The sequence below is a fragment of the Euprymna scolopes genome, chromosome 24, assembly GCF_053919585.1.
Source record: "Euprymna scolopes isolate OS-2025 chromosome 24, ASM5391958v1, whole genome shotgun sequence".
Taxonomy (NCBI): Eukaryota; Metazoa; Mollusca; class Cephalopoda; order Sepiida; family Sepiolidae; genus Euprymna; species Euprymna scolopes.
Window position 1 is genome coordinate 63,941,501 of NC_136505.1, and position 13,617 is coordinate 63,955,117.

A 13,617-nucleotide genomic window follows, 5' to 3' on the forward strand; every position below is an offset into this window, starting at 1 on the left:
ACGGATTGACGACCTGAATGTCCAGAGTTCCAATCCAGTTTGTTCCAGAAAAATCACTTTCATTTAGGATGTTGGCAACCTTCACATGCTTCCTCCCATAAGTTTCTGATATCTTTCTAGAAGTATAGAAAAATATCAGGGAAACCAATGCCAACAATAGAATTTTCGGATTCATACACTATGATAATGAGTTTAAAAAGAAATGTTGGATCCGTTTTACCATGTATATTATAAGAACGCTTTTGAGAAGAAAAAAAAAAGTTTTCTTTTTAAAAATCAGAAAACTAACTTTGATATAATTTTATTAGCCAGCTAAGTGATTAATATGAAATGAGCAGTTGATTGAATTGAGCAGAAAAATATATTTTTAAATCAATGAATTTGAATGAAACTAAATTCTGTTCTTGAAAACGTGTATGAATTGAATTGTATACAAAGCAGATTTTTACAATTCGGTTTTAGTCAACAGTACAAGGGAAACCTCAGTATATTTCTATTATACAAAGAGACATTGTGTGTGTGTCCACATCTAAAAGACAAAAACTATAAAAAGACCCACAAAGTTGGTATATTCTTAATTGCTGTTGTCCTGAATGAATATCTAAAATTTAGAAATATTCATTCTTCGACTATTAACTGGTGCAAAATGCGTCAGGGAGGGTCAGTTTTCATAGGTTAACTGAATTACTCCTTTTATGCAAAGTTCTTTTTTAAGAAATCTATATCAAGGAGAATTGTGTTGTGTTGTGTGTGTGTGTGTTGTGTGTGTGTGTGTGTGTGTGTGTGTGTGTGTGTGTTCATTCAGAACAAGCAGCAAAGGAAAAAGATTTAGAAATATGTTACATTTTTGTTCCGGGTAGGTCTACAAGTTAAACATTAGGTTAGTGCAAAAATAATGTCGTTTTTGACATGAAGTTGAACGTCAAAAAAAAAAAAACAGCATTATTTTTGCACCAATCTAATATAAGTGTGATAACATACACACACACATACAAGCAAGGTGATCCGACGTTGTTCAGGATTGAATGAGGATCAACAAATGTTTCACTCTTCAATACTTTTGTCATCGAAATCGCCCATTTTTAAATTTTTTTTTTTTTTTTTTTTAAATCAAATTGATTGATTACTTAGTTAGGGACCCATCACGGTGTATCAGGAGCTCCACATGCCTCCTTGCAGTGACAGTCCATAATATATTGTTGTCCACATTGCACTATAGAGAATCTATTGTTGTTTTTATAAAATTATCTGTAAATAATGGCATCACTTAAAGTTTAAAATACAAAAGTTATGTATCAATATTCAATTGTGTTTTAAACAGAAGCATTCATTTCAAACGCGCCCATGTCTAATCAAAGAAGCAACTGTTCATTTTATGGAATTATTTTTACATAATCACTTGAATTAAAGCTAAATGTATTTGGTTGGTACAAAAACAATATCGTTTTCTCACATGTTACTTCTTTATATGATGATTTTTGAATTGATTCATTGAGATATATATAGCCATGTTATATATTATTTTGAAGAGCGTTTTTCGCTCTATCAAATCGTGTTATTTGTTATCATTCTCAAGCTCTTCATTTTTTTTGCAGGCTTTTCGACAACATGGACAAAATTTAAATCTGCATGATTTTTTTGTTCCCATTCAAACTAAGCTGAAAAACTGCAAAAACAGCTCATATGATGCATTTGGCCCAAGAACCACTTACGAACGTGTGGCACAATAGTGGTTCAAGAAATTCCACAACAGTTATGAGAACCTCGAAGATGAATACGGTCGTGGCCGGCCGACCGACTGCGATTGATAACGAACATTTGAAAGCCTTAATTGAAGCCGATCCTCGCAAAACCACATGAGAAGCTGCTGTGGAACTCGAGGTCGACCATTCAACAGCCGATCACCATTTAAAGCAAGTAGGGAAGTAAAAAAACAGTTTGATAAATGGGTGTTGCATGAATCGAATGATAATCAAAATATTATCATTTTGAGGTGTCTTCAACGCTCCTCCTGCACAGCAAAAATGCCTATTTCTTGAGTGGATTGTAACGCGTGATGAGAAGTGGATCCTCTACAACAACCGGCGATGTTCAGCACAGTGGTTGGAGGCTGGAGAAAGTCCACAACACTTCCCAAAGCCGAAATTGCACCAAAAAAGGGTTATGGCGATTGTTTGTTTGGTGGTCTGCGGCTGGTCTCGTCCATCACAGCTTCTGGAATCCGGGTGAAATGATCACAGCGGAGAAGTACTGCTAACAAATGACGAAATGCACCAGACGCTCCAACATATGTACGAGAGATTGGTCAATATGAAGAAGAGATCAATTCTCCTCCATGACAATGCTCACTCACATGTTGCTCAACTGACCCTGCAGAAGCTGAACAAACTGGGCTACGACTGCCTCATCCTCCATATTCACTGGTCCTCTCGCCCACTGATTATCACTTTTTCAAGCTCTCAACAACTTCCTGCATGAAAAAAGCTTCAAAAGGCAAGATGACGATGAATCAGCCTTCAATAACTTCATCGCTTTCAGAACTCTGGATTTGTAAATGGGATTAATAAATATGTTTCTCGCTGGCAATAAGGTGTCGATTCTAATGGTTCTTAATTCAATTAATACAGTTTATTATGAAAGGAGTTATGATCTTTTGAATTTGAACGTCAAAAAACCAACCTAATATAAAGGTCAAGTAACATGGTTCAATTGTGCTCTAAAATGAAACATTCATTTCAAACAAGTCCCTGTCTTATAAAAGAATCTATGGTTGATTTGATACGCTGGGCCTTTCTGCTTCTGCAGTGATTTTTGATTTTAGGTTGTATAAAAGTGTTAACTTTAATCAAAATTAGATTTTATGCTTTAATCGGATTTTTTTCGACACTTATCAAAAGCATTCTGATACAAAACTCATGTAAGAATACTTATAGACACATCAAGTACATTCGTATGAAATAAAAAATAAATTTGACTCTGCCACTTCAGAGTTCATAGAGAAAAAACTCTCTTATGCACACAATGTTTCTTTTGATAGAGATATTGTTTTGTTGTGATGGTACGGCATTAGAAAATAGTGAATGTGTTTGCACACATGCAGATATAGGATCTGAACAATGTCGGCTATCATGTACAGATTTCATAAACAAGGACAGAGTTTGGACATTCTACATATTTACACTGGAAATGACAATGATTAAACAAAGAAACCATTTTACATTATCACTTGTTGACTTCACGTCGGTGACCAAAACCAAGAACAATTAAATTCTGATTTATGAAACCATTATGTAACTGATAACAAAGACACAAGGGAGAATGAGGACAGCGAGAACCACTGGCGTCTCACAGTCGCATCACACCAACCGCATTTGTCTTGCCACTGCCCTCTAATAGATAAATGTAAATAAAATCGTATTGTTTATGTTTAATCTGTTCGTCTGATGTGATTTTAAGAACTATGGTAAGAACTGAAAAGAGTGTCTATAATTTCATACGCATTTGGAAAAAAATGCAACCAACGATTCTATATATGTTCGACAATACAACTGACATAGTTTTATACTGAAACCAGCAGACAGAGATATAACCAGTTATATGAACAATATAACACACACACACAAACAAATACTAACCCAATGTGGCACAATGGGAGAAGAGTTTAGTTAATAAAAAAAAAAAAAATTTCCTGCCAAATAACTTAAAAAAAGTTATGGTTTAAAAGGAACACTTTACAAAAAAAAAAAAAATAACAAATAAGAGATCAGCTTTTAGCATGTGGTAAATTAAATAGGCGAGATAAACAATGATTTTTTTTTATTTGTTTGAAGTATTTTTTGTTGTTAAAAATAGTTTTGTGCTGCAGAAAATTGTTTTATTGAATTCCTTAACTGAAGTGATTTTTGCAGAGATGACACTGAAAGAATTGATGACAGCCATTTTATTGAGAAACACTCTGGACGAGGAAGAGGCACTTAAAGCACTTTGCTTAATTTGCTCATAAATAGTCATAAACAAGTTCTGAGAATATTAACATTTTTTTTTTATAATTACGGCAAGGAGTGCATTATTCCCACCGCAAGGCACAGGATTTTTGGTTAGAGTTCACAACAACAAGAAAAATAGATTAAAAACAAAAACACGCACGCATGCACACACAATGGTCCCCAAAATAGGTTTTGTTACATGAAGAGGTAAAAAAACAAAACAAAAAAGAAACAAACCAAAAAAAAAAAAAAATGAAAAGACAAGCATAACTCACTTTAAATAAAATGTGTGCAGAAGAAATGCAGACTTCTTTTTTGCTTGAAATTTCTCAATGGGGAAGAAATAAGTTTTGTAACTGGGAAAAAAAAAATCTACTTTGAATTATGAAATTTTTTTGTGACTTCAACAGAATTACAGAAATTTTGTTGCTCAAAACTTGTGACTCTGAAGAAGATGGGAGAGGGCTGAGAAGGTGACCCTATAAGAAATCCTGCTGCAATCTTCCGACGTTAGTCAGCCCTTCAAATATCTAGTCTACATTAATAGCCAGAAAAAAAGAAATGAATAAAAATAAAAAAGCTTAATTTTGTGAAACTTGTGGGTAGTGAGATTTTAATTATGGCACCAAGAGTTCAAGGTCAGCCATTGGAGAGTCAAACCTTTTCAAATTGGGAAAAGGGCAAAGGGATTCCTTTTCTGAGAGAAAGCATATGATAATAGTTGGGAGCCAAAGGGAGTGGAGAGGTGGAAAACAAACATTTACATCAGCCACTGAATGTTGTAAAAATATCAACAATTGCAAACCAGTAACTTTTAACCAATAATCAAAATGGACATTGAAAAGTATTCCATAACTTAGCAATAGTCTTTCTTTAGGAAAAAACATTTTATCACAAAATATAGTTGTGCCAATTCGATAGTTGCATAATTTTACTAGTATTAACAAGCAAAGTTTGGAGTTTAGTTAAAATTCTTGGCACTTGGTAAAAGAGAAAGGAAAAGGATAAAGAGCAAAAATCTTTTCAAATTTGCAGTGTAGAAGATTGGGGAGCTGAGTGGGGGCGAGGGGCTTAAGCACCAATTTTATGAGTTTTGTTCAAAGAGAAATTGTGTATTTAATGATTTTGCTTCACAATCTGAAACGTTTATATTAATGGCATGAAAGAGATCAGTTTGAAAGAAAAAACAATGAAGTTTGTTTTTCTTTTTCAATGACAGGCTAGATCAACCAGAACATAAATGTGGGTAGTGGGGGATCAATTACAATGATGGATGAACAAGTAAATAAATTTGGATTGCCGACTGCAGAAAAATGAAAAAAGAAAAGGACAGCTTTTCAGTCTGGGGGAAAAAATGCAACGGAAGAGCCATAAAAAGAATCTGAAAAGTAACAATAGTTCCCCACAAATTATAGGATTTAATTTAGAATTCTACACCCGGACATTGTTTCAAATATTCCACAACCAGATTAGGCCAAAAATGCCTAAAACAAGTCTTGCTGATTGTAGCATATTGAAGATGCTGATTTTATGTGGGTTTTTTTTTATGGCACCCATAGCCAAAGTTATGGGCATCTGGTCTTAGGGTCAATGGACGTTTTTTTTTGTGTTTTTTTTTTTATATTAAAAAAAAAAAAGGGAAATAAGTGCAGAATGTTTATGTTACAAACAGAAACAAAAAAATATCCCTATAGAAAAATAAAAAAATGTTATGTTAATGAATCCGTGTATATAGATTGAATCCCGTAACGGATGAGATGGTGCCTGTAGAAAATGGATTAAAGAAAAAAAAAAAAAAAAAAATAGAAAATTACTTATATCAAATAAGAAAAAAAATAAAATTATGTTCATGGTGTATGGGAGGGGGCAGATATCAATTATTTCTCTGAAACTAAATAACTAAAATGAAACTATTTAGGACAACAAAGCCTCAGATTTCTAATTCAGATTCTCATTTCAGAACTATTTAATCTGAAAATATTGGGAGAAAGTCGGGGGGGGGGGGGGCTTTCAAGGTCTGCAATCAAGAAAAAAAAAAAAAAAAAAAAAAAAAAGAAAAAAGAAAGGTTTGACAATCATTGGCTTTAAATTTAAAGAAATTGTTTTTTTCTAAATACAAAAAACAAACAAACGTGAATTTATGGGAATATGACCTCCTCCAGTGCAAAACTGTACTCAGTCGAAGGAGGAGTAGATAGTGATAAATCCCCCCTCTTACAATCAAAAGGGAGAAAAGTCAATGGCAGGTGAAGATCAAATCAGTTGAATTTATGGTTGGGATTTGTTAACATGGTCGGAATATAAGTTTCCTCTGAAGTAAATATGGTATTGTGCAGTTTTTGTTTTTTTTGCTTTTTTTTTTTAAAATCATCTGGCGATTATTTATGCATTGGTTTAGGATGTGATTGTGAACAAATAAGGAAAGAAAGGAGATGTAAAGAAAAAGATAAAAAAAAAAAAAAAGAAAAATGAAAATGGATAAAAATTGAATAAAAATAAATAGTTGAGTGAAAATAATGTAAAAAGAAAAATGAAAAGTGATCAAAAATCCAGTGAATGTCAAAAAAAAAAAAATAAAAATAAAAAAAAAATACAAGGAGAGTCAACGTTTTTGCAATATTTGCAGATTACAATGTTTTTGGAGTGCACATCATGTGACCGAAGCATTCCAAGCCGCAGTTGGTAGTAATCGAGGAAGTTGGTGCGCTGAACTGCACAGATGAATATGCAACATGATTTCATTTGTGAACTTATGACAAGAATTTCAACTGGACCATAACTGAAACCATTTCTTGTATTAAAAATTCAGTTGATTACAGTTAAATAGTCAGACAGTTTACAAATTTTCGATGGAGTTGCAAGGACCTTGACGATCAGGCCAGACACTATTGTGAAGCATTGCTATTTCAAGCCATGGGAAAAATTAGCACTCAGATTATCAGGTGAACTTGGCATCTCAAAGTCCAATGTTGTCTCTCAACTGTACAACTTCAGTAAAAGTAACAGTTATCAAAATATTGTAAAATGTTAGACTCCCCTTAATAACATCATGAGAACAAAAAAAAAAAAAAAAATGGACTTTCTGGACTGTTTTTGTTGTGGAGTGTTTAAATAGCTGCTATTTTCTTTCTTATTTCCAGTATTATTTTGCTTTTCTTTTTAAAAGAAAGAAAACGTTAACAAAAACATTCATTTGGTGGTTTCATTAAAATGTTTCACACAACTTGAGAAAGACACATTCAATTTTTTTGACACTTTTTTTCTACCCTGAGAAGTATTAGCACTTTTTTTCTCTAATTTTATCTCTTGATGAATCACATATTGATGAAAAAAAAAAACAAAAAAAAAAAAACTAATTCACTTCCAACTGACTGCTAGAATCATCAGAATCGCAGTCATCAGAATATTGTTCTGAAGGTGTGTTCAAGAAATCTTGAGACATTAATGGAACTTCAACATCGGTCATATTACTTCGACAAACATTGTCTGGTAGCGGAGTAGCAAGAGGAGAACTGGGTGCCAACTGTTTATTCCTGTTGGGAAGAAAAAAAATTGACGTGAAAAGTAGCAACATTTTAACAATTATAAAAAGTGGAATTAAAAGACTTATCTGATCAGATATTGTGTGTGTACATTTGGGTACTGAGTATTATTATTGACATAAGACAATTACTTACAGGAGGTAGGGTGTGTCGATAGCTGCTGCACCAATGGGACGTATACCACTTGGACCAGCACTCAAAGTGCCCACACTGCCAGGTTCAGTTAATTCTAAAATTACAAAAAAATTATAGTTCCTGAATTTTGAGGATGAGGATTGATAATTTGTATTTTACGGACTACTGTTCTCATTTTGAGTGTTATTCTCACAATGTTTCAGTTGATGTAATGTCCAACCCCTTTCCGTGTGTGTGAGTGAGTGAGAGAGAGATAATTTTCCAAGTTCAAAATAAAAGGAATGGTGTGAGTTGCATGAACCATATAAGTCGTCCAAAAATAGTGGTTTTTTAAAAATTTTTTTAAGGTAAACATCTGATGAGTACCTTACTAAATATGCAGCAAAAAACATAATTTTGCTGACTTGTTACTCTCAATATGAAACAATATTGTAATGGCTACTTTTTGAAAAGTAATAAATGACAAACTAAGAAAACTTTATTTGGAACTTTTAGAATTATATTACACTATATATGCTCTGGAACCCAATAAAAAGGCATTCATTGAGCTTGGATTTAAAAGAAAAAAAATGTTTAATTTATAAAGTTTTTTCATTATAAAAATCGTTATGAGAAAGATTTTTTTAATCTATTACAATTGGTAATACAAACTAAGTATGTTTCAAGTAAATGATTAACCTATATAAGTATTCAGACTTCGAGTTCAACAAAATACATCCGAAGAAGGTTGAAGTCCGAATTACACAAGTTAAATTTGAGGTTAAAACAAAAAGACAAAAATAAATAAATAAATAAAATCACGATGACAATAGGAAAAGAGGGTTTGGAACAAGGTTCATAAGGAAATTACACCCTCTCCTGTAAAAGATTAGTTGAAGGCACGCATGATGAAGGTTAATAAAGTTCCATAAAAGGAACTGTAAATAATCTACTGGATTGTTTTAGCCTCTTCTCATTCTCTGAACCGATGACAATTTTAGTTTCGCAAGCCTTGTAAACAAGCAAAGAATTCATTGCCCTTATTTACATGCCTCCTTACAGGGGTAGAGTTTGATATTAGGTTGATTTTTAATGTGGAAAAAAATCACCCCACCCTGCCACTACAAAAAAAAAAAAAAAAAAAAAAAAAAAAAAAGAAAGAAAGGGGGGGGGGGACAGGTACTTTGGAGAATACCTATTTACAATGCCTCCCCACGGGACAGAGTTAGACACCAAGGTCTTTTTTTAACGTGGAGAAAAGGTACAAAAATAAAGATTGTCTCAGTCGTGAAGGATTTTGATCAAAGTTCAACAATTTGACCTTAGAGAACTCTACCAAACTCCTCCGACAATTTTGGGTCTACACACTTGAAATTTTAGATATAGGTTCCTTGGACATGGATCTAACTTAATAACTTGATTTGAGCCCAAAACAATAAATTTTAAGGGGTCATAATAGAGGTCAAAGTTTAAAAAAAAAAAAAAAAAAATGACTGCTTTTTTTTTTTTTTGCTCAACATACACTTCCAAATACCCGGGCAACGCCAGGCACCCATGCTAGTATGTTGATAAAGTGAACTTAAAATCAATATCTTTTCAAAAGTGCTTAATATAAGATAGAGCTTATACATTATATAAATGTTTCAACCATTTTAAATGTTTATATTACATTACAAGCAGTTCAGATTGGCTTTGCTCGGACCCTATGTACTGTTCATAACTTTATGTGCATGCATATATATATATATATATATATATATATATATATATGTATATATTAAAAAGTCTGACTCATGTCCACGTAACCTACATCTAAAATTTCAAGTGTTTAGACCCAAAATTGATGGAGGAGTTTAGTAGAGTCTGCAAAGGTCAACTCTTCCAACTCTTGGCAGGCAAATTTTCACTCCAAAACTGATTAAAAAGCTTTCTGCTTGTTTGAATACCCTTTATGTAAAATTTCAAAAGTTTAAACCCAAAATTGGCTGAATAGTTTACTAGAGACTGCAAACGTCAAATCTTTTGAACTTTGACCCTTTGGAAGCCAAATATTCAGCCAAAAAACTGATTAAAAAGCTTCCCTATGTCTGAATACACTTTATGTAAAATTTCAAATGTTTAGACCAAAAATTGGCTGAGTAATTTGGTAGAGGCCACATGTCAAAATTTTTATTAACTTTGATCCCAAAACATTTGTTTTGGGCTCAAATCAAATTAACAAGTTTGATCCATGTCCAAGTTACCTACATCTAAAATTTCAAGTGTTCAGATACAAAATTTGGCGGAGGGGTTTAATAGAGTTTTCAAATGTCAAATCGTTAACTTTGACTCTTTGACAGCCAAATTTCTGGCCTAAAACCGATTAAAAAGATTTTCCCAAATCTCAATACCCCTGATGCCAAATCCTGAATCTGTAGACTGAAAATTGATAGAGATTTGGTAGGGAAATGTACACACACACAGACAATTTCACTTTTATAGATATATAGATTTGGAGTATTTTCGTATTATGTACCTTTTTTTTTTTCTGGAGTTTTAGTAAAAAAAAACTCAAAAAAGCAATGAATTTGTACAGAGTTAGATTCAGATGTTACAGCCACTTACATTCACTCATGTAGTTAATAGATTTTCAATTGAAGCTAAAGAATAAGTTAAAATTTTTTAATTATTTTTGATTTACTGTGATTTAAACTATTTTTTTTCTTTTCCATATCAAAATAATAAATAAGAAAACTATACACTCTTAGAGGAAACAGTTTGGTTTTACGGCATATCAACCTTTTTTTTTTTTTGGTTATTTAATGCAGAGTTCTGTACTTTTTTTGTCGTAAGTTAGATATTTTAACTTATTGAGTAAATCAAGTAGTCTTTTTGGATCATTAAGTAATGTTTTTTTTTGTTTTTCCTGGGGGGGGGGGGAAATTGGATTAAGTTAAAATTATATTCTTTTGTATAAATTTACTTTTTTCAGAAATGTTAGTATTTTGTTAGAATTTGTTTTTTCTTAAATATGCATACAAGTTAGAAAAGCATTTCATCCAAGGCATAAAAATTGTTAAACAAAATGTTTTTACTATAGGCTTTAAAAATAAAGGTACAAGATTCAATTTGAAATTTATTTATCTTCAAAGTGCACTTTTATAAATTTTACAAAATAAGGTATAAAAATTTAATTTAAATTGAATCAAAAAATTACCTTGGATTTATTTTATGAAATGTACATTCTGTTGCACTTTTTAAAAATCATTGAAAATTTTATATCTATATCATTAATTGCTAGATGAAAGATAATGTTTTTAAATTGCAACAAAATGTACATTACATAAAATAAACCCAAAGGTAATTTTTTGATTCAATTTAAATTAAATTTTTATACCTTACTTTGTAAAATTTATAAAAGTGCACTTTGAAGATAAATAAATTTCAAATTGAATCTTGTACCTTTATTTTTATAGCCTATAGTAAAAACATTTTGTTTAACAATTTTCATGCCTTGGATGAAATGCTTTTCTAACTTGTATCTTATCTTTTTAAGATTATATTTTAAAACTCTCCTTCTCTCTATTTCAGTTTGTATTTCTCCTCACACCACAACTCATTTTTTGCAACTCCCTCTTTGTAATACACGTCTGAATAATGAGAAAATCTGAATTTTTTTAACAAAAACTTTAAAATAATTTTTTTAGATTAAATTTTTTAAACTTCTTTCAGAATAGAAAATCTTTAAAATTTAAGAAGGAACATATTTCATATAGGTTTTATTAACAAATAATCAGTACATAACGAGAAAAATAGAGATGAAAATTTCAAAAAGACTGTATAACTGCTTACGGTCCTCACCAGCAAAAGTCTTTGTTATTGTTATTCTATTATTATTATTTAAAACATTTTGTGTCCTGCTCTTTCGCGCAAGGACTAATTGTTGACATTGTAATAATTTTATCGGATATGCGCAGCCAAACATTCTGGAGGGTCATTTTTTCTTTTTTTTTTTTTTTTTAGCAGAAAGGAGTGGGATGTATGTGTGTGTCCTATGCAAATGTGGACAAAACCACTTCCTTTCTGCGTGATTTTCTGAAATCTGGTAAGCATTCTTTTATTGTGGGTTTGATTTTGAAAGTTTGTTATTTTGACAATTATTTCATTGTTTTTGCCATTTTTTCATAATGAGATTATTAATTAGTTGTTTGTAGTCTTAGTGTGGAATTTTTATATTGCTTATATTGAGTTTTAATGCGTTTTTGGCAGCTATGCCGGCTTTTTATTGCCCTGAATTCCAAATGATTGGGGATCCAGCAGAATTTGATATTTTTGTTTTGTGAAAGAGTATGTATTCTTTGTAATAAGTTGATGAGTAGCGGATTATTAAAGTTTTGGTTCTTTAAGGATTTGAATACTGATAGGGAGTCTGAAAAAATTATAAATTTGTTGTGAGTGAGGTCACTAATGAGGTCTAGAGGTAAGTCTGCAGCTGTGGCTTCGCTACTAAAAATTGAAGCAGTCTGGTAATCACTTCTGTAAGGTAATGTTATTGGATATGACCCCACATCCAGTTCTGTTGCTATCTTTGGAACCATCTGTGTAGATATGCTGATGGTTTGGGTATTTTTTTTTTTTTTTTAATGTTAAGGAGTTTTTCTTGATAGGTTAGTGGATGAGTTTTTTTTTTTTTTTGGGAAGCCTGTTCAAAGATAATTTCAGGCAGTTTTTAGTAGCCAGGGTAGAAGGCTTAGTTGGTTGACATCATGGATGCTGGTGGTTTTGATACCTGCATCTTCCACTAGTGGTTTCATACGGAAACCAACAAGTTTTATAGCTTTTACTTTTTGGTCAAATAGGTTTTGGTATTTGAGATTGAAAATGCAATTATGGGCTGGATTTGTTGGTTGTGAATTTTTCCTATCATAGAGAGAGTAATCTCGTGAGTTTGCAATACAGTCGTAGGCAGGACTGTCTGAGCAAGAGAGAATTTTGATCAAGTATTGTAAGGCTGGTTTGTTGCGTTGAATTGATAATGAGGGTTGGTAAAAGTTTTGTATTCTTTCTCATTATTACTTTGAAAGTTCAGTTTGTTATTTTCTGATAACTGTTTAATGGTCTGAAATTTTTTATTGTAATTTTTGGATGATGAATATCTGCAGACATGTTGGCCATGTCCTTTTCTGGGAGGTTATTTTGTAATTGTTTATACAGAGGTGTTTGAGAAGGGAACTGGTGTTTTTTTTCCTGATATTTTCCATATGGTTTTGTCTTTCGGGTTATTGATTTTGGACACAAAGTTCTTCCAGGATTCTGATTTAGCTTCTTTTATTGTTCAGGGTGCCTTAGCTCTGCATATTTTAAAGTTGTTTAAATTCTGAGTAGTTGGTTGGTTTTGAATTTTCTTAATGCAGCACGTCAAAGTCAATAGCCTTTTTGCAATCATCATTAAACTAGGGCCGATTATATTTGGTTAATGATTTTGTTTTAGGTATGCATTCCTTAGCTATTGAGACGATGGTATCTGTCAAGTGAGTGATCGGGTCTTTCATATTTTCCAGGTAGGAGTTTATGTTTGCATAATAATTTAAATTTATTCCAGTTCGCGAGGAATTTTAGGTTATTTCAGGACTGAAGTGTTCTAATGTTATTGGGAAGTGGTTACTTGTACAGGTGTCCACATACACTGTCCAGTTGTAATCCATAAAGATATTAGGATCACTTATAGAGAGGTCAATTGCTGAGTATGAGTTTGTAGCAGAGTGAACAAAGGTTAAGTTTTTTGTTATTGTATATGCATAGGTTGTTGTTGATAATATTTTCTATAATGATTACTGTCTGTCTGTCTAAGCATCCAGAACTAGCATTATAACTTAAAGAAAGGGTGTGGGAGTTAGTTGATAAGTTTTCTATTTGTTTCATCTATAGGGTTGTGGTCGTTTTATTCTGGTCTGTAGTTTTTGTTTTTAATGTGGAGCAGGATCTGTCATTTTTGG

General features: G+C 32.1%; 1 protein-coding gene across 5 annotated transcripts in view; it reads right to left on the bottom strand.

Annotated features, from left to right (window-relative positions):
* Positions 1-6,390: 6,390 nt before the first annotated feature.
* Positions 6,391-13,617, bottom strand: part of LOC145246751 (transcription factor Dp-1-like) — a 44,951-nt gene continuing 37,724 nt past the window's right edge. For 4 of the 5 annotated variants that reach the window (XM_080108518.1, XM_080108517.1, XM_080108521.1 and 1 more), the window contains exons 11-12: positions 7,664-7,757; positions 6,391-7,519 (exon numbers count right to left, since the gene is read on the bottom strand). In XM_080108518.1, the coding sequence (XP_079964644.1) occupies positions 7,339-7,519; positions 7,664-7,757 (275 nt within the window). In that variant the 3' untranslated portion in view covers positions 6,391-7,338. The remainder of the gene's footprint in view (positions 7,520-7,663; positions 7,758-13,617) is intronic. The other variant, XM_080108520.1, reaches the window with a different exon arrangement.